This window comes from Oryzias melastigma, linkage group LG8, assembly GCF_002922805.2.
Source record: "Oryzias melastigma strain HK-1 linkage group LG8, ASM292280v2, whole genome shotgun sequence".
Lineage (NCBI taxonomy): Eukaryota > Metazoa > Chordata > Actinopteri > Beloniformes > Adrianichthyidae > Oryzias > Oryzias melastigma.
This window is the reverse complement of record NC_050519.1, coordinates 19,202,105-19,222,871: the sequence shown is the minus strand read 5'-3', so window position 1 is coordinate 19,222,871 and position 20,767 is coordinate 19,202,105. Positions and strand designations below refer to the sequence as shown.

At 43.2% G+C, this 20,767-nt stretch overlaps 1 protein-coding gene across 1 annotated transcript; it reads right to left on the bottom strand.

Annotated features, from left to right (window-relative positions):
- Positions 1-172: 172 nt before the first annotated feature.
- On the bottom strand, positions 173-19,664 carry LOC112146174 (trinucleotide repeat-containing gene 6B protein). Its single transcript, XM_024271857.2, has 21 exons — positions 19,318-19,664; positions 16,277-16,364; positions 16,143-16,164; positions 15,507-15,950; positions 12,080-14,821; positions 11,853-12,011; positions 11,497-11,687; positions 11,317-11,379; positions 11,019-11,177; positions 9,158-9,295; positions 8,231-8,425; positions 8,034-8,144; positions 6,809-7,013; positions 6,556-6,708; positions 6,299-6,466; positions 5,980-6,126; positions 5,134-5,226; positions 4,752-4,967; positions 4,544-4,614; positions 2,219-2,358; positions 173-2,133 (listed from the first exon to the last, which is right to left on the bottom strand). Exons 2-21 carry the CDS (start codon positions 16,331-16,333, stop codon positions 1,560-1,562), a joined length of 6,048 nt encoding a protein of 2,015 aa, XP_024127625.1. The 5' UTR covers positions 16,334-16,364; positions 19,318-19,664; the 3' UTR covers positions 173-1,559.
- Between the last annotated feature and the right edge of the window lie 1,103 nt (positions 19,665-20,767).

Genomic DNA, 20,767 nt, shown 5'->3' with positions numbered 1-20,767 from the left:
AAATTCATACAATGTGATTTCCTGTATTCTTTTTTAACATTTCGTCTCTCACAGTTGAGGTGTATCTATGAAGAACATTACAGACAAAACTAATTTTCTCAAGTGGAAAAACTTGCAGTTAATGAAATGCTTTCATTTTTTTTTGCATGTATATAAAATAACAAAGACACAGTTAGAAGCCAAAACTTTCTTCTTTATTAATCTTGTTCTCAATGTTTAAATAAATTTTTCCTTTGTAAAATCTCAAAACGAAAACACTGAACAGGAGTGTTAAAGCCTGTCTTAATTTAAAATGAATACACAACAACAGAACATTAAAAACGTACGTAACGCTTACTCTGTAAACGAACCCCCCACCCGTTCCTCCCACTCCACACAGTTGATAAGATTTGGCATGTCCATTTTCTAAAACGCATATACCTTCAGCTCTTTGTGTCATTAAAATGTTTTTTTTATTATTGCAGGTCAGACAATAAAAAAAAGACATCTCCTTAAAAAACAAACAAAACTTCAAATGAGAAGAAAAAAAAAGCATTAGTGCCAATATTTCTGAACACACAGTCAGCAGTATACCAAATGCACTCAAAATATTTTGTATAGACCTTCTGTATAGTAAGCAGCCTTGCCCACATTATGACAGGCATTAACATGCACACACACTGTCCTCACACTCGCACACGCGTACGCACAACAAATGCGGTGGTTTAATCCACTTACTTGGTCTCAGTCTCACTCATACTCGTATAGTGTGTATGATACTGCGCACAGTATCGACACGTGGAGAAATGCATTTAGCCTGAAACTGCCAGCAATTTAACAAATATCACTGCAACAGTAACAAACATGTTCAAGAGAGAACAACAGAGAAAGAGTGCGTGAGATACAACAGTAGGAGGTCAGCATCTTGAAAACAGAACAATGACATTTTTCAATATTTGTACTGTTCAAAAAGTAAAATCATACAAACAGAAAAAAACAACATACACAGTAAGATACAGTTCTGCTGTCAATCAGAGCTGTTTGCATGTGTCTGAATTCGATCTCCATCTTTAAGGGGATGTGAATACAAACTGCACTTTAAACCTCACATCACATAGTTTGAAATTATTTTACGATGAAGGTAATGCTGTTTACAGTGCCTGTCTGTCTGAAGGCTTCTCTGTATTTGGTGTGTGCATGTCTATGTAAATCTGTTACAAAGCCCCCTATTTACTAAGCACACTGCAATCCAGTCCAGTCTTTGAGACCGACTTTTCATTCTTTTTTAGGTTTCAAGTCTAAGCAGTTGAAATCTTCATCTGTGGAAAAAGGCTGTATACACGTCTAACAGTCCCTGCATTTATTTATTTTTTATAATAGCTTAAGTCTGGCCATGAGAATGTGTGTAAGCAAGTCTCACATTTCTGCATTATGTACTATGCATACTACTTTTACGTATGCAGGTTTATGTATGTAGTACATTAATATGCATACCATGTAAGTGTGTGTGTGCCATATTAAGTACATATTTATCCCAGTGTATACCATATGTGTGTCCAAACCCACAAACAGAGGGCTCATCATATGGAATCAGCTCCTCCCCCCAGCAGGTTGCCAGGCAACAATCCAGCAGGGCTGTCCATTTGGTGTCTTTCCTCCATTTGTGGTGCCCCCCACAGACTGCTGCTTGGGTATCCTGCGGTCATGCCCCCCCATAGCCCGGACCTCCCAGCGTCCACTCCCCCAACAACTGCCCCTTCTCCAGCTCCGTTGGTGCTCCACTGAGAAAATATCCCCAGTCCAGGTCCTTGAGCTGCGGGGGTTTCTGAAGAAGTGCCTGTACCATCGAGGCTCTGCCAGGCAGCGCCGGAGGATCTCACGCCACCGAGAACCGAAGCACCACCTTCTTCCCCGCCGCCGCCGTTTCCATTCCCTCCAGAAGACGTGCCCACCGCTGCCCGCTCACTCCCAGGGGAGCTGCCGCCACTGCTGGCCACAGTCGTGCCTGTTCCAGTAGAACCAGGCGCCCCTCCGCCTGCTGCTCCACCTGAGCTGGCCCCTTCTGCCCCTCCAGCCTGGGAATGTGCAAAATAGTGCGCGACTTCCTCTTCACTCACAAACTCTGCCAGGATTGTGGTGTTGCCCAGAACACACCTGTGAGGGAGAGGGGAAAACAAACTCCTTAGATTCTCACAATGAGTCTCCATTCATGTGTCAGCAGAGACACTGATGAACCTACATGTGCAGTGCACCCTGGGCCTTCTCTGCTTCCTGCCGGGTGCTGTAGCGAATCAGAGCGCTGCCCTGCGTGAGGCCCAGGTGGAAGGTGAGTAAGGGGCCGTGCTGCATACAGATCGTCCGCAATGTTGAGCCGTCGATCTGAAGAGGAAATCAGTAAATTAAATGTCCCAATTCCAAAGTAAACATTTGCAACAAAACAACAATAATTGGACATCAATCTGGTTTAGATCAAATATACACGCACTAAAACAGGAAAATATAATTTTTAATTTCTAAACTTTGCCAACAAGATACATTTGTGCCGATGGCTTCTGCATGCCACATGATAAAAACACCTGAGGAGCATTTCATCTCCATGGATTAATTAGATAACTTACTTAATGGCTCATCCGTCCTCACAATCCAATTATAGCTGGGTTATGCATTGTTATGTTGATTTGCGTAAGACAGGCTTAAGCAGAACACAGATAAGTGAGCACACAGGCCCTCTGAACGTACGTCTGCTCCAGCTTTATGCTCTTACATGTTCTGTAAAATCATGTGCCTAAGCAGCAAAAAACTTGATAAAAAGTGGTTTGGAAATAGTAAACGACTGACAGACCTGTTTAAAATATAGACTTTTTATTAATCTTCTATCTGAAAACACTAAAGCACCCTCAAGCAGGGGGTTAGTCACAACTCCAAGTCTGATCCTATAAAACAGCTACCCAAAGTGACAGGAAGGAGCCTGGCTTTATGGTTAGATAGGTGTTAAAACTTATCCAAAAGTATATTAATTTTAAGCACAAATTCCAGAATTTAAACACAGCAAAGGCAGCTTGCATGTTTTGGTGCTTCTTCACACTTTAACCTCATTTTATCCCATTTGATGCAAAATAAAAGAACCCACAAATTCCACATTTACTCTTCTGTGAGACAAAAACTCAAGCAAAAAAACAAATGCATGGAGGGAAACTTCATCACTTGTAAAATAAATAAATAAATACCAAACCATATCAAAAATTTCTAAAAACCCAATCATGTCAAATAAACACTCAGCATCTTCCATTTCATCTTTCAGCTGCTCTTTTCAGGGGTCATCACCACAGTGAATCATTTGCCTCCATCTAACTCTCTCCTCTGCATCCTCCTCACTCACACCAACATCCTCGTGTCATCCTTTACTACATCCAAGAACCTCCTCTTTGGCCCTCCTCCATCTGCCTTTCCAAGAAGCTCCAACCTCAGCATCATCACTGATCCTCCTCTAAATGTGTTCAAACCAGCTTTAATATGCATTCATCTACAAAACATCTATCTTGATCTGTTCCTCTGAAGGATTCATTTCTGATCCATCAATCCTTTTCACTCCCAAATAGAAACGTAACATCTTCAGCTCTGCCTCCTGTCTCAGAGCTGGTATCAAAAGTCAGGAAGAACCTCAACCAATAAGCTTTATTATCCACTGTGGTCACAACATTATATTTTGAATCCTCAGAATCTCATGTCAGCCTTTGTATTTTAGTAAGCACATCCTCATTATTCTTTGAAACTAAATACTTGTAAACACAAACTTGATTTCATTGGCACTTTTGACGTTTTCTAGATACTCCTGTGACTGCTGGCCACAGCTGGGTCAGTAAAGCCAGCAAAATGGCAAAGATAAAAAGAGTCGATTACACCTTTAATGTTTTCTGGTGAATAAAAAAGTGCTCATAGAATCCAATCAAAATGCAGCTAAAATGTTTTCTAATTGGAAAACCTTCCTACAACCTGATAAGCACTTCAGACCTGCACAGTTCAGAACAATAAAGAACAGCCACAGGCTTTTTTATTTTTTGTATTTTTTATGAACGCTCACTTAGGGCAATCTTATATAAATTAATGTTAAGAAAAAACTGTTCAGGTTCACTATTTTACTACCAACCTTTTATCAATAATTACTCATTCAGGGAAAAATTAGGGTACCATTAAACAAATCTGAGTCTGATTTTTTTTAAATGTATACGTTTAATATACAGTTTAGTCCTAAAGGAAGTTGGACGTTTTTTGTTTTATGTTTGACTGGACAAAATGTAAATTTCTTCTGACCTGTTTGTAATGATCTTACACATCTTAAGACTTATTCTTGACCCAGATTTAGACCAGTAACTCTTATAATAGTGACAATATTTTACATTTTTCGTGTTTTAGCTTCTTTGCCATCTGTCACCACCAGGGGGAGCCCTGGAGCCTGAAGCCTGGATGTAAGTTGATATTTACCTAACTTTTTAAAAATTTATTTTTGACAAATTTTGATCCAAAATGTACAAATAATTGTTGATGTTGTTCAGTAATTTCTTACTTGAGGAGTCAGGTTGCTCAGCAGTAACCAGCAGCTGCTTCTAGAGGAAGTACCATCACTCCAAGCTGAGCCTACGAGGAAACAGCAGAAAGTACAATTATAAACATTTACATGAAAGCCTTACAAATCCTCATGTGATGATGATTATTATATAAAAAGCTAAACTGACAATATATTTCACCATTTCATTCAGAAAAAAAATAAATACCTGGCCCAAATCTTGACTCTTGATTGATCCCGCCCCCTCCCCAGCTCCTGGCCAACCGTGGAACTCCAGTTCCCCACGGTGATGGTGAGGCCTGCTTCTGATTGGTAAGGCCAGGAGGAGGGCGTGGCAGCTGCGAGCTGTTGCGATTAGTCTTCCATAATTTATTTTGTCCGATGGGCTCTGGAGGCCAGCTGGGCTTGTACTCAGAGTACTTTCCTGAAGCAGATGTGGGGAGAAAGAGAGACGGAAAAAAATATTTGAAAAATGCCGGAGAAATCAGAATATTGAAACAGATTTTAATCTTTTCTATTGAAATAAATGATGTGTCCTCTATTAATGGAACGGAGGAGGATTCAGAAGTAGAGCTGGAAAAAGGAAATACCTGTGCTGTGTGCATTGCTCAGGGAGCTGTCAGAGGCACTGTAGGGCCAGGCACCAGGTGAAGGCAGCGAGGTGTTGAGGGGGGGGTTTGGCCCTGGAAAACACAAAATCCAAAAGGTTTACTTTACATTTCTGGAACTTGCGTTAGCATGCAGCACAGTAGAGTAATGCTCACAGGACCGAGACATATCCTAACATGACCCTCACACTCCCTCTCTGTCATGTATAGTCTTGTTGTGGCTATGAAAGCACATCATTCCATGTGAATGCTGGATAAACTCTGGGATTTTTATGAGACAGATTGAATATATATGAGCATTCCATGGTTCTTTACGGTGCTTCTGTACAGTGATGCTCTATATGTTGTAAAAAGAATAACTTCCTTCTTAAAACTGAAAAAAATCACCTAATTCCAACATTTTTAGTCCACCCATTCATCAACATGATTTGAGGCTCTTTAGACGTAATTAAAAACAAAACCTGCAGTGAGGATTCTCCCATCAGACCTATTAAGACCCAATAGTCTGAATGTTAAGGATTGGGAGGCTTCAGACTAAAACAACTCCAGATCCATGCAGGATGAAATGAATGAGAGATAAACTATGGAAATATGTTTAGTCCAGACTTTTCTAGATATTTCTTGTGTTTGGGGAAAGACATTAAAACATGCCTATAAGGATTAAAGCTGTTTATTGATTTAACACCACGCTCCAGGAACGACACAGCTTTAAGACCGACACTTAAGCTTGAAGCTTATTCGTCTATATTCAATTTATTTGTTACTCATTAAAGTTTCAATGCCCAGTTAGTGTCAGTACTTCATTATTTGCACAAATTAGCTTTTTACCTATGTTGTCTCGCAGCAACTGGTGGTCAGGGTCATTAAGGTTTGGGGATCCTGGAGAACCTAGAACGCTTCTAGGAGTCATGTAGGGATCCGATTCTGGGTCTCCACTGCTTTGTATTCCTTTCCAGGGCACACCGGGCTGGAACTCTGTCACCACAGAACAGAAAGGTTTTATTATTCTTAATATTAAATATGAGCTACTGCTGTATCACTCTCATTATCACCCATATTAGTGCTATAAATGTGACTAAATTCAGAGCTTATTCTTAATTTAAAAAAAAAAATGGTAACAAATGGCAGTATAGATATATGTATATACCTGGTGGCCAGCTTGAAGTGGCAGGTTTGTTCCCCATTTTGCTCCCAGGAGTCCGATGCCAGTTGTCTGCAGAACCCTGAGGGGGAATTCCCAAACCTTCGCTGCCCAGCATTTCATACTGGGAGAAGGGGGAGCCTCCTCTGACCTTTATGGAGCTGGGCAAAGGGCCTGAAGGAAGACGCATCATGAGGGTTCAAAGTTAGCCACTTCCTTATATGAAAACAAAAGAACATTCTGTAGAGAATCCACTTTCCCACCATTCTTGTGAGGGGTTGGGTCCGGGGGAGACGGAGCTGGGGAATGTTCCTCCATCATCCATTTAAAGCGAGACTGCTGCCCCCCCATGTCCTTCATCCCCCCCATCATGGGACTGAGCTCCAGTGTTGACAAGTTGCTGCCAGGTGCCAGACCTGCAAGAAGAAATGCAGACATTTCATGCTCACCAAGCCTTTTCTGGGCTGGACGGGGAGAACAGCAGCAGAAAACGCGCAGACGACGGGACGCACTCACCAGGGTACATGCCTTGTGATTTGGCATAAGGATCTGATAAGGGTCCCCCCAAGCCAGGATGTGTCAGGGGGTCTACCATGGCCTGTTTGGGCAGCCCTCCACCCAGGTGAGAGGGGGACAGTTTGGAGCTCCCCCCTCCCTGCGCTGCTCCACCAACTCCACCCTGCTGCCTCTGCTGCTGCAGGATAGCCATGATCCTAGCGAGCTGCAAAGAGCAGCGTTCAAGACAACGGGATGAAGAGTAAGAACCCTGAGTTAAAATGATTTATAAACTAGACACATCTCTACCAAAATACTAAAACCTTTTGCTTTTATGCTTTAACCATTCACACAAATGATCGCAGGTTGTGCGACTTTTCTATTTTTTTTTTAAATGTTGTTAGTGGAAACTGCTTTGTTGTTCTGCCTGTGAGAAGTACTATTTTACTAATATAAATTCCACTTTTGTCTAATTTCATAACAGTTAGGCAAAAAAGTTATTTAATTATCAGGAAAATGGTTTTGGAATGGAAATGCATAAAAAATAAATATTTGATTGGAAATAGATCTGATTCTGAAAATTGAGTACAATTTATAATCAAATGCATACAATTATATGCATAAAAATATGATTAAATGGATAAAATATTTTTTCAAGTTTCAATTTAAAATTAACATTTGGTTGTCGTCATTGTTTTCAGATAATTCAAGTTAATATAAAGAGTAGGATTTTCAAAAAAACGTTTTTTGCTTAAGCAAATAAAAAAAAGTTAAAATGACAATGCTTAATCCATAATAAAGATCAATTTCATATATCAAGCAAGTTTTAAAAAACTTGCTTGATATAGTAAACAACAGTTCAAATGAAGCAAAATAGCCACTAAACGTATATGTACAGTCTAAAAATTGTTGAGAAATAAACTCCTCAAAATATCAGAATCAGAAGAAGCTTTATTACCAAGTACGCTTTTACACATACAAAGAACTTGTCTTGGTGATGATGGTCCTCAAATCAATAATAACAATAAAATTTAGTAAGAGAAGGAAAAGAAAAAGAAGACAACACAGCTGTAGAAAAAGTCATTTTAAACCTTAATTCTTCAAATTTCAATACATTAATAGATATTTTCTATATAAAATCTAAAACCAAATTTTCTTGTTTTTGTTTGTATTTTATTGTTGCTAAAATGGTTTAGTCTGATAAAACCACCATACAGACTCAGGAGAAAGTGTAGAAGATCCTGACCTGCTGGGGGTCTGGCTGCTGTCTGAGAGGCTGAGGGAACTTCCGCTGGTTCTGTAGAAGCTGCTGTTGCTGTTGTTGTTGCTGCTGCTGTTGTAGCAAAAGCTGGCAGGCCTGTGGGTCAGTAGGTGGAAAAGTTTAGACACCGTTTAAAGAAAGCGTAAAGCCCTTTTCGCCGCTGTGGCGTGTTGTGCACGTACCAGATGGAACTGCTGCATGTGGGGGTATATGTTTCCAAGCATTGCTAACTGCTGTGGTGAAATCTGAGGAGGGAACACTCCTCCGCCAACACCGCCGACCCCCGTGCCGACGCCACCGACACCTCCTACTCCTCCAACAACTCCACCCACACTGCCACCAGGAGAGGGCATCTGCTTTAGCATTGGACCCGGAACCTGCAGGTCACAGGAATGTGAGGGTACGGATGAGTCAGAGCGTGACAAAAACAAACACCGTGTTCAGCTGTCAGTATTTATTTCAGATGTATGAGCATGCTGGCCTCACAGGAAATGAATGGGATCTGAGCAATGAAGAGGGAAAAAGCTAACTTTCACCCATCAAACGGATACATGAGCAGAGAAAGTACGGATGCAGCACATACATTAAAATAAACTACTGCCTCTAAAGAACACATTTTCTTTAACCAGAGCCAGCAGTTTGGCCATCAAAACCAACATGAAGCGCTTTAAAGGTACATTTGAAGAATAATAAGCGCAACATCAAAAAGGAAGTCAGCAATAAAAAAAATAAAAATAAATAAAAAAAAAAACATTTTGGAGAGTAAAGATCCTTATCTCAACAATGACATGGCAGAAATTTTAGAAATCTTTGGGTAAAACAATCAGCTTCTAAAAGCAAAACAAGCAAAAATATGAGAATCGTATTTTACCACTTGCTTCAGCATTTTGCCTTGATTTTTTTAAGCATTAAGAAACATTTATTGCTATTTTAAATTCTATTCACATATTTCAATGACACACACAAAAAAAGCTTGAAGACTGTGAAGATTTATTAGCAGGACTGCAAACTTTTAAAGTCACAGAGTTTGAACTTTCTGTAAGCTAAAAAACTAAACAATACCAACCCAAACCGCTCCTAAGAAAAACAAGTTCAGACTGAAAACAGACCTGAGCGGACAGGAACTGATGAGGCACTTGAGCACGTAACCCCTGGGGCGGGTTCATGGGATGGATGCCGGGCTGGTGCATCCCTCGGGGTGGAGGCATTCCTCCTCCGCCGGGCACAAAGACTCCATGGCCGCCCACCTGTGATACCAAGAAGATGGTGGAGAAACGTCAGACTCAGGAAAATCACATCAGAACACAACACCAGTAAAGCAAAAGTAGCTGTGTTTTCATTACACATATGTGCAAAACTTTATTAAAATTCTATAAATACACAGTTTGCATTAAATTATAATACAAGTACACAAAAATCAAGTCATTCAGAAACATGGTTAACAATACTTTGATTTACAGCAGATACATTCAAATTTCTGCCACGAGACTAGCGCTCGTCATCATCTATCAAAGGAGATGTCGGCGCCTTGTTCAGGCCGTGGAGCAGCGAGCTACGTGGGAGTGGCTACGGATGAAGAGATTCTGGGAAATGAAGGTTGGTGATTTTATATAGGAGCTGAGGATCCAACAATTCCGCATGACACGCCAGACTTCTGATGAGCTGTGTGATGCCTCTTGTGGTGCCCGCTGTGCAGTGCTTCTGCACAGGGATGCAGTCACTGTTGGTCACGTGACTCATTATGCAAATGGTTAGTGAGCAAACACACTTAAGTGATTCTCCTGCTACTTTTCGTCCATTTTTTGGTAGGTAAAAGCTCTATCACACTTTGAGCAATTTCAGCAATCTTAGTATTAAAACATTCAGCTTGTTCAGGACATTACTGCTTGTACTTTTGGTATAAATATATTTTACGTTTTTTTTTTATATTTTAAGCAATTTAGGCAATTTTCCGCCCCATTGAAAATGAATGGGAAATTCTTAGAATCCGTTTGTGCACCTTGAAACCTATGCAATACTGGTATCAAAACATTTAATACATCCAGTACATTCCTGCTTGTACTTTGGTATTCATACCTTATATCCATTTCAAAATTTGATGAAATTTAGGCAATTTTACAAGAAATTTTTTAAATTCTGTGTGCACTTTCTGCAACTTTAAGTCCTCAAGCAACTTTAGTATTTTGCAAAAGCTTTAGCATTTTCAGCAAATCCCTTCAGCAATTACTGTAAATTTCTTCAGCAACCACATTCAGCAAAAAGCATTATCGCAACTTTTCTAGTTTGACAAAAAGTGTTTCCATTGCAGTATTGTGAAATATTTTGTTTAGAAAAAACACCTCCTTTGTTTCAATAAGTTTTTTACGACAATGTGTTTCCAATATGCCAGTTTATTATCGCAAATCCAATTTGCGCAATTTCATAGTCAATGGAAACACAGCTAGTAACACATAGGATATGGAAACAGAATAATTCATGCTAATCAAAGGGTTTCTACAAGTTTAATCTAAAATTTTGAAGAAATTTTTAAGGTATTTTAGAACCCAAATCTAAGAATGTGAACATTAACAAAACAGCTGTTATACTGTATGAATAATATTCAAATACAAGTGAAAGTGTAAACAGATCTCCATAATCACTAACATTTACATTTTTCTGACTTCTTCAAAATGTTCAACATGTCTTGTTAGAAAGTGGATCCACACACACAGAGAGGAGAAATACTAGAACGAGTCAAACTGCAACAGCAAAAGAGAAACTTTCACCAAAATAAAATATCAACATCAAATAATGCATAATTTTCTACTGCAATGAAGTTAGACAATATGATGGATGTAACATACTGAGTCTGTGAAGCGCTGACAGATTGAAAAAAAAAACGGCTCTGAAGGGTTTGGATTTTTCCTTTGTTGGCATTTTTAGATCGGTTGTGGTCGAGATAACTCAGAAATTTCTAAAACAACCACTCACCTTGTCACCATATGCCCCCATGTCCACAGAACCCATGTCTTTGGAAGCAGACATGCGGTAGCCTCCACCACCCCGTCCTCCTCTGCGCATCTCTCCATTGTAGTCATTCATTCCTCTCTTGTCTGCTTCCATCTTTTTGTCAACACTGGAATCATCACCCTAAACACAAACAACTTCATGATCTCACGTCTCATAATGCTTTAAATGAGTTGGACTTTAAATAATAAAGCATTGATGATGAAACTAAACAAATCACATGCATATGGATTTCAGGTATAGAAATACTGAAATGTCTTACCAGAAGGCCCATATTTGAGAATTGGCGTGACACTGAGTTCACCCAGCTGTCTCCTCCTCCACTCTTTAGGAAAGAAATTCAAACATTAATCTGAACCAAAAAAGGTAAACAGGATTTGGAGAACAAACTTTTCACTAAAGAAGGAGCCAAATGGATGTTTTTGAGACCCCCCCTCCTCACCTTCATGCTGCCTCTCTTTCCTCCGTGAGTCTGACCCCACCCACCACAGCCAAAGGAGGAGCCGCTTCCCTGGGAGCCCGTGCTGTTCCAAACTCCACCGCCGCCGTCGTCGTCCTCCTCCCAGCTGGGGTGCCTGGAGGCTGCGATGGAGCCGTCTCCTTTCCCACCCCAACTTTCCACCGGCTTCACTGCTGCAGCACAAACAGATGACTGGTGAGGAGCTGCTTCTCTGTGACTAATGGGTTCTTTTGGGAAATTATGGGAACGATGAGTACAAGAAAAAACAACCTAAAAAGGATCAACATCTTGAATTTTTAGAGTGCAACAATTGATTCTGTAGGATTAGCTTGTGTTACCAGGTTTTCCAGGGTTGGGTGAAGGGTTCCTCCATCCAGATGCTTTGCCGGCTTCATCCGGTTCTCCCCAACCTGAACTTCCATCCGACACTTTGCCCCAAGCAGCCGTACCGTTATCCACAGTTGGTGGGCCTCCTCCTCCTCCCCACATCCCTGGACCTTCATGAGAATTTAACACTAAACTTCGGTTTACAAAAACACTAAAATGTGCTTGAATGATCTCTCACCAGCTGCGCCGCAGCCGGCACTTTTGTTGGTGCTGTGCTGCATCCCCGGCTGTCTTCTGAGGGGTGGCTGCTGCATGGGCGGTGGGGGGCCGTGCTGACCGTGACTCTGACCGGGTGTGGGACTGTTCTTGTCCCACAAGTTGACGTTCTTGTTGTTGTAGCGCGTCGGGTCTCCCCACGCCGACGTGCCGTCATCTATTTCCATTTTGCGGCTGATAGACTGAGGGGAGGGCTCTTCCCAGCCGCTGGGCTCCAGTGTATCACCTCCAGAGATTTGGGGGATGGGGCCGGATTTCCAGCCCAAACTTTGGTTCTGACCCTTGGACGACGGACCTTCGGTTGCTCCGCCTGAGCGGCTGCTCCACCCTCCTTGCATGGGTGCTCCCATTGCTTGCTGGCCGTGTGATTGCTGCTGCTGCTGATTTGGGGCTTTCATTGGTGCGACTTGGCTGTTTGGTATCTGTGCTGCGAGGGGTTTGGTACCCCCCCAATCCTGGTGGGACACGCCCTCGTCCAAACTTGACCCTCCCCGCTGAGATCCGCCTTCGTCCACGTTTCCCCAAGCGGGTCCATCATCAGATTTGCTTCCAGCCTTACTACGCCTCTCTCCCCACCCGCCCCCGCTAGAAGAGTCCCTCTGGCCCCACTCCTCCCCCCAGCCCCCTGCTTCAGATTTTGCAGACCCCTTCCAACCCCCTGTACCTTTATTCTCTGGAGCGTCCCCCCACCCGCTAGCCTGTTCTTCCAGGTCCCTCCAGTTGCTTCCACCGCCTCTGCGATCACCCCACTGTTGCTCTTCGCTCCTCCACCTTTTGCCCTGGTTTTCGGGCGGGGCGGTGCCCCACCCTGTAGCTGCACTGCCCTCCATATCATCATCCGATGAGCCTGGCTTCATAGCACTGCCAGGCATGAAAGAACCCCCCTCTTCAACAGTAGAGGAAGCAGAGTTTTGGCCACTTGAGTGACTGCCTACAGGTAACTCCACAGGTGCTGCCCCCGTGTTGGGCAGGTACCTCGAGCTGCGACTTGCTGTAGTGTTCATGCTGGCTGACGGGAACGCAGAAGAAGGGTTTCCTTCACTTCTGTTCCCTCCTCCGCCTGCTTTGCTGTCCAGGTCCCAGGCCACATTCTGTCGGATCTGCGTCTGCCCCCACCCCGTGTTGGACAGAACCTTGGGGTCCAGATCAGACCGGTTGAGCATGCTCAGTAAGGCCACTTCAGCAGTGGAGGACTGTTGGGAGCGGAGCCGAGCAGAAGAAGACCGATCCTGCTTCTGTTCACTCCCGCTCCCCTCCCCTCCGCTTCCAGCTATGGACCCACCTCCACTGGAGGAGGAGGGCCCTCCGGTGACTCCCCCCTGCACCCCTCCTGCGACCCACTCCCCAACAGAAACATCCCCACCCTCCGTCCCTTTCTGATTGTCCCAAGCTTTTGTCATAGTAGCAAACTTTGGTGAGGCAGAGTCCTCCAGACTGCTGCCTCCAGCACCCACGCCTCCAGCACTACCGCTGCTAACATCCACTCCTTTTTGATTTCCTATTGCTAAATTACTTGAATTTTCGGCAGAGCCAACCCAATCCGCTTTTGAACTGCCTCCTTCCCACACTTCCTGAGATACCACTGGAGCCGCTGAGTCCCCACCACTCCCCCTGCCCCACCCCGCCCCGTCGTCCTGACTACCAAAACCCCATACAGTCCCTTCCTGCCCCTGAGTCCCGGGACCTCCTCCGCCCCACGCATCCGCCTGTGAGGCACATAAACTTGGGTCCGAGGACAGAGGAGGCATGGATCTCCGAGAAGAGGCAACGGAGGAGGAAGACAAGGAACCAGAAAGATCGTCACTTCCTTCTACTTCAGTAACAACTCCAGAGTTTGCCTCATCGCCACCTTCTTGATTTGGTCCCGCTTCTCTTGATCCCCCGCCTGAACCCGGTTCAGAGGCCGGGTTCTCTAAGTGCTGCTGCTGTTCTTCACTTTTGGCTCCCACAGCTGTGTCAGTGTGCTGCTGGTAGAGACCAGTTTGATTCACAGATGAAAGTGTTTGAGTGGTGATGAGGGCGGTGCTGGCAGAGAATGAGGAAGCTGAAGTGATGGACGAGTGGAGCGGAAGGCTATCGCTGTTTGAAGTTCCACTCTGTCCCAGGGCGGGCCAAGCGGAGGGGTTCACACTGGGGTTGAAGTTGGCACCAGTGACACCGCTGTTGCTGCTGCTGCCACCTCCCGGGCCTTCCTGAGACCCAGAGAGCAGATGGGAGACTTTGGAACTGTAAAACTCTGCTGATCCGAGCCCGGCCTCCGCCTGGGACGAGGCAGAGGAGCCCCACGCGCCGCCGCTCGACTGTGCACATTCATTAAGAGAGGAAGAAGAGGACAGAGGAGAAGAACGAGGTGGGGAAGGATTGTCTGTGTTCCCTGCTCCTCCTTCTCCGATCCCCCCTCCCTTTTGCTGGATGCTTCTCTCACCCCATGAGGCACTATTGTTGTTACTGGGACAGTCCTGCTCCTGCGTCCGCCCCGCAGCCCCGTCAGAACTTGGTTTGGCCCCGCCTGTGATGGCGGGCCAGTCCTCCAGGTCAGTCCCATCCACAATCACCCTCTCACAGCCCTGAGAAGAGGACTGGCTGCCAGGGCCTGCCCCCCATGTGGAATTTGCATAAGTTGAAGTAGTAGAAGACGACAAAGCAGCGACGCACAAAGATGACGACTTGGGTTGTAAAGGGGAGGATGAAGTCATGTTGGAATCTGTGGGGTAAACGAGTGATTACATCACAGATAGTGGCAGATGAATACATTTTAATAACAGACTCTATAATTAGTATTTTTGTCAGAGGCCTCTGGTCACATGCAAGAAAAGGGAAAGGGAAAAAAGATCAAAAGCTTAAAGGGAACCAAACCCAAAATCAACTTTTTTTGGTTATTGACCTCTATAAATGGGGCTTTAAAAGTGCTGTCTGTGCCAGATTTTTTGACAAATTAAAATAAAATTGCTTAATTTTTGAAAATATAGTCAAAAACCTCCTTTGTGTTGCACCCTAAAGGTTGAATTGAGGTATTACAGTGGAATTTTATGATAGGTCAAACCATCCAGGTTTCAGAAGTCTCAGGTGATGATCTGCAGCTCTAGTAATGATAGCACTCCTGTTCCCCAGCCCACCCCTCTGGATTTTCACATTTTTGCTGTGGGTGGAGTCAGCCTCCCACTTCCCTGTTTGGTTACCCTTTAAAGCGGGGGGTTGCGAGTGAAGACTTCCGGCCAATAAATTCGGGCGCAAATTTAGTTTTTTTTGTGGCCAGCTCTGGCAGGAGAAAGAGACTTCTGTTCTGACTAATAATTTTGGGGCGTCATATTTTTTTTTCCTGTGTGGCCAGATTGACAGACAACTCCCCAAACAAATCAAGTGTCTGAACAACAGCGTGTGACGCTCACCTGCATGTCCAGATGCATTCGTATTGTGGTTATCTGCAGTGGGAACCCAGCCACCGCCTCCTCCCGCAGCCCCCTCCCCTCCTCCGCCCAGCAGCATGGAGGACAGCGGCGGCTGGCCCCTCTTCAGTAGCACTTTGTGGTCCTGCTGGCAGCGGAATCTCGGTGGGACCTCTCTGGACATGTACCGCTGCTGCTGCTGGGAAGTCTGACTTCCAGACGGAGACGAGGAAGAAGAAGAGGAGGAGGAGGTGGTGGTGGTGGTGGGCTGTCCGTTGGCCACAGCAGTCCGCTGCTTTGCATTGTTCCCGCCGCCAGGAGGAACCTGGGCAGAGACCCCGCCCGGACCAGGACTCGGGGAGGAAGGGGAGATGGGGCCAGGGCTGGGGGACACTGAACCTGGGGTGGAGAGGGGCTGGGAACAGGAGGGCTTGGCTGATTCTGGCACTTAGGAAGGAAAAAGGAAAAGAGAAAATTATGTTAAACACTTAAAAAAAAACTGCTTAAAACAGGAAGATCAACAACCATTTTATTTTTTAGATAATTAGGTTTATTAGAAAATGTGTCATTTCTGATTAAAAATGGAAAATTCAGAGTAAAATAATGAAAATCAGAAGAATTATGAAGGGGAAAGTATACCTTTGATTTTCTGTTCTGGCACCTAAACAGGAGAAAAGTAGAGAAAAGAATAAACTTTAGTAAAAAGGAAAAAAAGGAAAGAAAAACAGTCTTTTCTGAGGTAATTTAACAAAAAAACTTCTATAACTATTTACCTTCTGAGAGGTTTCCCTTTTCTTCTTCTCTTCTTTCTTCTTTTTCTTGTCTTCCATGAACTACTGTTCCCCTTCTTGATTCTCTAGTCTGTAAAGAGAAATACACACATTGAATTATTTATGCTTTCCAGACACCCTGAACCCCACTAGGAATTTAAAAATGTGCACTTTTCACTTCACGAGAGGCTTTCACTCAAAACTGGAGGGATGTATTCATCAGATCGCGGGTACTCTGACACCTCCGATGTTACCCAGAAACGACAACGTTAAACCTGAGCAGACAGGTTGACACCAACCCTCGCTCGCGCAGCTCCTCGCTGCATAATTCATTAACCAGCAAAGCATTGCGATTGAAAATGACAAACGACACAAGCAGCAGCCACGATAACGTGACACAAAACCCCGCTGGAAAAGTCGGATGTTTTTTGTTTCAGTGGGGACGGTGAAGGTGGAGCGATCCGGAGGACAGCAGCTTCAATGCTAACGAGTGAGCCATCTGTCCACTATTGTGAAGGACACGTCGTTTGTGCCCTTACAGCTGAATCCTTCCCAACCTAAACAGTTGACATGTGTAAAGATAACATGTGGAAACATGGCAGAACTTACATGTAAACTTGAACAGCAAAAGGCTATCATACCAGACTTCTCTGCAGCAAATAACCCAAACCCAGCAGATCCAATACAGTAGCACAACACATTGCAAATGAAAAAGTGATTAAGTCAAAGTGAATATACGACCACACAAGAAAAAAAATATTTAAGCTTTTTTTGTATGGACGTAACGGATTAAAATAAGTATTAAAAAAAAAAAAGAATGGATCAAGTCACAAGAGTAATAGCAGTATTGGGTGGAAACAACAGATACAAACGCGATTATGTTGGTAAAAAAGGCAGAAAGTGAATCTAGAAGTAAACAATTGGTTTCTGGTAAACTGTTAGTTTCACTTCCCACTTGATTGTCTACTGTCTTTACCTTTTATGTACATGTGATGCAAACAAAAAGATGTCCAATCACAAGTGTACTTCCACCAAGTCTTATCAACTACAATTATCTGAAAGTGAACCCCAGTGAGGAATGTGTGTTCTGTTCACTGAACCCTTTCTTCCCTCAGTACTTAGAACAAAACCTGGATAAATTAATAACAGCTTTTTTTAAACCACAAATAATATACAGTCTAAAAAAAACTGCTATGTCAAAGACATTTTGTTTTAATTACTAAAAATAAGTTATTAAGACATTTTCTTTTATAGTTTGAAATTTCAAGTGCATAAACAACTAAATTGCAAACATTTAAGTAAATAAATTTGACTATAACATATAGCTACGAAGTTAGTTGAATCTTTTATGCATGGACCATGTATAGACATATGTATTAAATCATGTTAGAGAAGAGATACACAGCCCTAATTATTAGCCTAAAAATAGAGAAAACTTATTTTATGCCATTTTAAATGCAAATTACCACTTTATGACTAATTTAAATCAAAATAAATGTATGAAACTCAATTAGTGATGAGTAACTCTGCAGATTACATCACTGATGGAAATTAACATGGTCACTAATACAATGTATTGTAAAATGAATAGATGTATTTCTCAAATGTACTTTCAACATAACTTTTGTTAAGTGATAAAGGTTTTTGAAGTCCCACTTTAATCATCTTTTGATGGATTATAAAAGCATTCCACTTGGTCCTTTAATTATGATGAACCCGTGTCATTTTTAAGACATAGATCCTGCAGAGCTGGAGGAGATCAACAGAAATGAGGTTATGGGCTGGACTGGCATGAAGTAAGTCTTCCCCTACTTCCCATCATCCCTTTGTTTACACTTTCTCCTCCTGTTTACAGCCCCTCACACCCCCAACCTAACATTAACGGCGCAACAAAAATATTGGAGCTATCCACCTGTACAGTATTGATCCAGATTCTAGATCAGGCGAGGAAAATAAAAACGTTAATGTATCCATTTGTCTACAAGTGGATGCATCAGAATGGAGAGGAGCAGGAAGATTGTCCTAAAGCCTTTTCAAACGTTTTTTTTTTATCTGCTCCTGATTCACAACAATTTGAATTAAAAAACACTTAAAAATACAAGTTTAAGCTTAATTTTCTTTATGCATGCACTCCGTCATCAGAAAAAAAGTAACAATAACATGTTAAAAACACCAAAAACAGGATTTGTGTCAGAGTGGGAAAATAGTGACTTAAAATGAGTAGAAATATGAATTGTTCTCCGATCGTGAACTAAAATATTAGCTGTTTTTAGTCAAAGAAAAAAAGATTATAGCTATAATTAAAAATATCAACATTTTGTAAAGAAGATAGTTTAAAATGGTTTGAACACAGGCCTTAGTTAACCAGATGTGACACTAAACACAAAAGAGAATTAAGGACCTCTTTTTACTACTTATAATGCATCATCCGGGGTTAGAAAGCCAACTAGCATCATATGTTTGACTTATCACATACTAGCAGTGCATTGTTAATCAGGTTAAGAATGAACGAGCAATCCTGAACAGCATAGCAGACGCTTGTCTACGTAGAAGCAATTAGCCAGGACAAACAACACGAACATCTGTGACTCTACAAGGAGATGCTTAGCAAGTCCACCGGCTTAAAGACGCGGCCAAGTTGACGTCTTGACCCCCAAAAACCGCTGCAGAACACGGCGAGCAGTCACAGAAGCTGCCGCCGGAGCTCCGTCTAACCAGAACCGGAACGACAGTGTGTCGCATCTTTTAAAGCGGTTTAAGCTAACCACACGGGGGTAATTAAAGGAAATATTTTACAAATTAAACTTCTGTAGACGCACAACCAGAGAACACAAACACGGTTGTTCCTCAAGGCCAAATGATACCACCAAGTTGTGACGCTTATTTAGCAATTCAACGCCAAACAAGCGAAAGCTATCCCCAAACTGAGAACCCCGTGTTCTGCTAGCTGGGTAAATAAAGACGCACAAATGTCGCTAATACGCACACGGGAAGCGAAAAGCTTAAAAAATAAAAAAAAATCCACATTTGCGTTCAATACTCACCTCGGTAATCACATAGGACATAAAGTGCAGCTGTGCAAAAATTCTTGCAGACCTACCGCTAGCAGGCTAGCAAAGAAGCTAGCCTAGCAAGCTAGTTCTTCGAGGCTTTCAAGGCTAAATTGAATGTGAAATAACATCGCAAGTAGGCGAAATCTAAATCGTAAAAAAGGAAAAAAGGCGAAAATCCTTTCGTGAGCGACTGTAGTTCTCAAGCTGTAAACAAAACCTGCATAAACCCTTGATGACTGTCAGACGCTATAGGATCGGTTAGTTTACTATCGGCCATTTTGCTTCTGAGGGAAGCTTTAGCAGCATATTATATCACCGCGCTGCTTGTTGATCAGGGAGGGGAGGAGGGGAACCGCGATACCGAGAGCATCCACAAGAGGGAGCCATAGCAGTGCAAACGGGTGGAGTTAAAAATAGACAGAGAGCACTCTCTTTGTCTAATCAGGGGTTGTGATGTCACGGAGGCCCCAAAATACCCGCCAAAATGAGAGAAATGGTCAACAAACACGTGGGAAATGGAAAAACAGCTGTGTTTGAAATAATTTTGTTATATATTAAATATTCTATTAATGTATCACACTGTGGAGAATTAATGTCAGCTGCTTAAAATGCACATAATTAAAGCCAGATGAGGCAGAGGAGAACTAACAGGAAGCTGCATGTATAAGAATCTGCACCAGGTGACTGTCAAAAACACAGCTGCACACTATTCAGTTTCACATAGTAATAGTGAGCAGAGGGCTGCACGGTGGCGCAGTGGTTAGCGCTCTTGCCTCACAGCGAGAAGGCCCCGGTTCGACTCCCGGCTGGGACCTTTCTGTGTGGAGTTTGCATGTTCTCCCCGTGCATGCGTGGGCTTTCACCGGGGACTCCAGCTTCCTCCCACCGTCCAAAAACATGCTTCATAGGTTAATTGGTGACTCTAAATTGCCCCTAGGTGTGAATGTGTGTGTGATTGAGGCCCTGCGACTGACTGGCGACCTGTCCAGGGTGTACCCCGCCTTCGCCCTTCAGTAGCCGGGTTAGGCTCCGGCACCCCCGCGACCCCGAAAGGGACAAAGCGGTCAGGAAAATGGATGGATGGAATAGTGAGCAGAAATTTTCTCCGCGAGCAGTTCTCGCACGCTCACTAAGATTCTACTCGCTCGTGCGCATCACTCGTGCTCGAGACCAGCTCACACACACGGAAGTAGTCAGTCTCTCAGGCGGGAGGACTCTTTCTGCTCGCGGAGGAAAAAGCGCTCGTGGGATCTGAATTGTCCATGCAGAACATTTGATGCGCTCACGGAGACGTCTTATTTCTGCGTGGAGTTTTGACATAAATGAAACGTCATACTAAACGAAGAAAGAATTTTGCAGTTGTATATACAACACAATATCATAAAACAGTGAAAATGGCAACCACAACCCCAAAGTAAATGTTGATATAAACAAAAGAGAC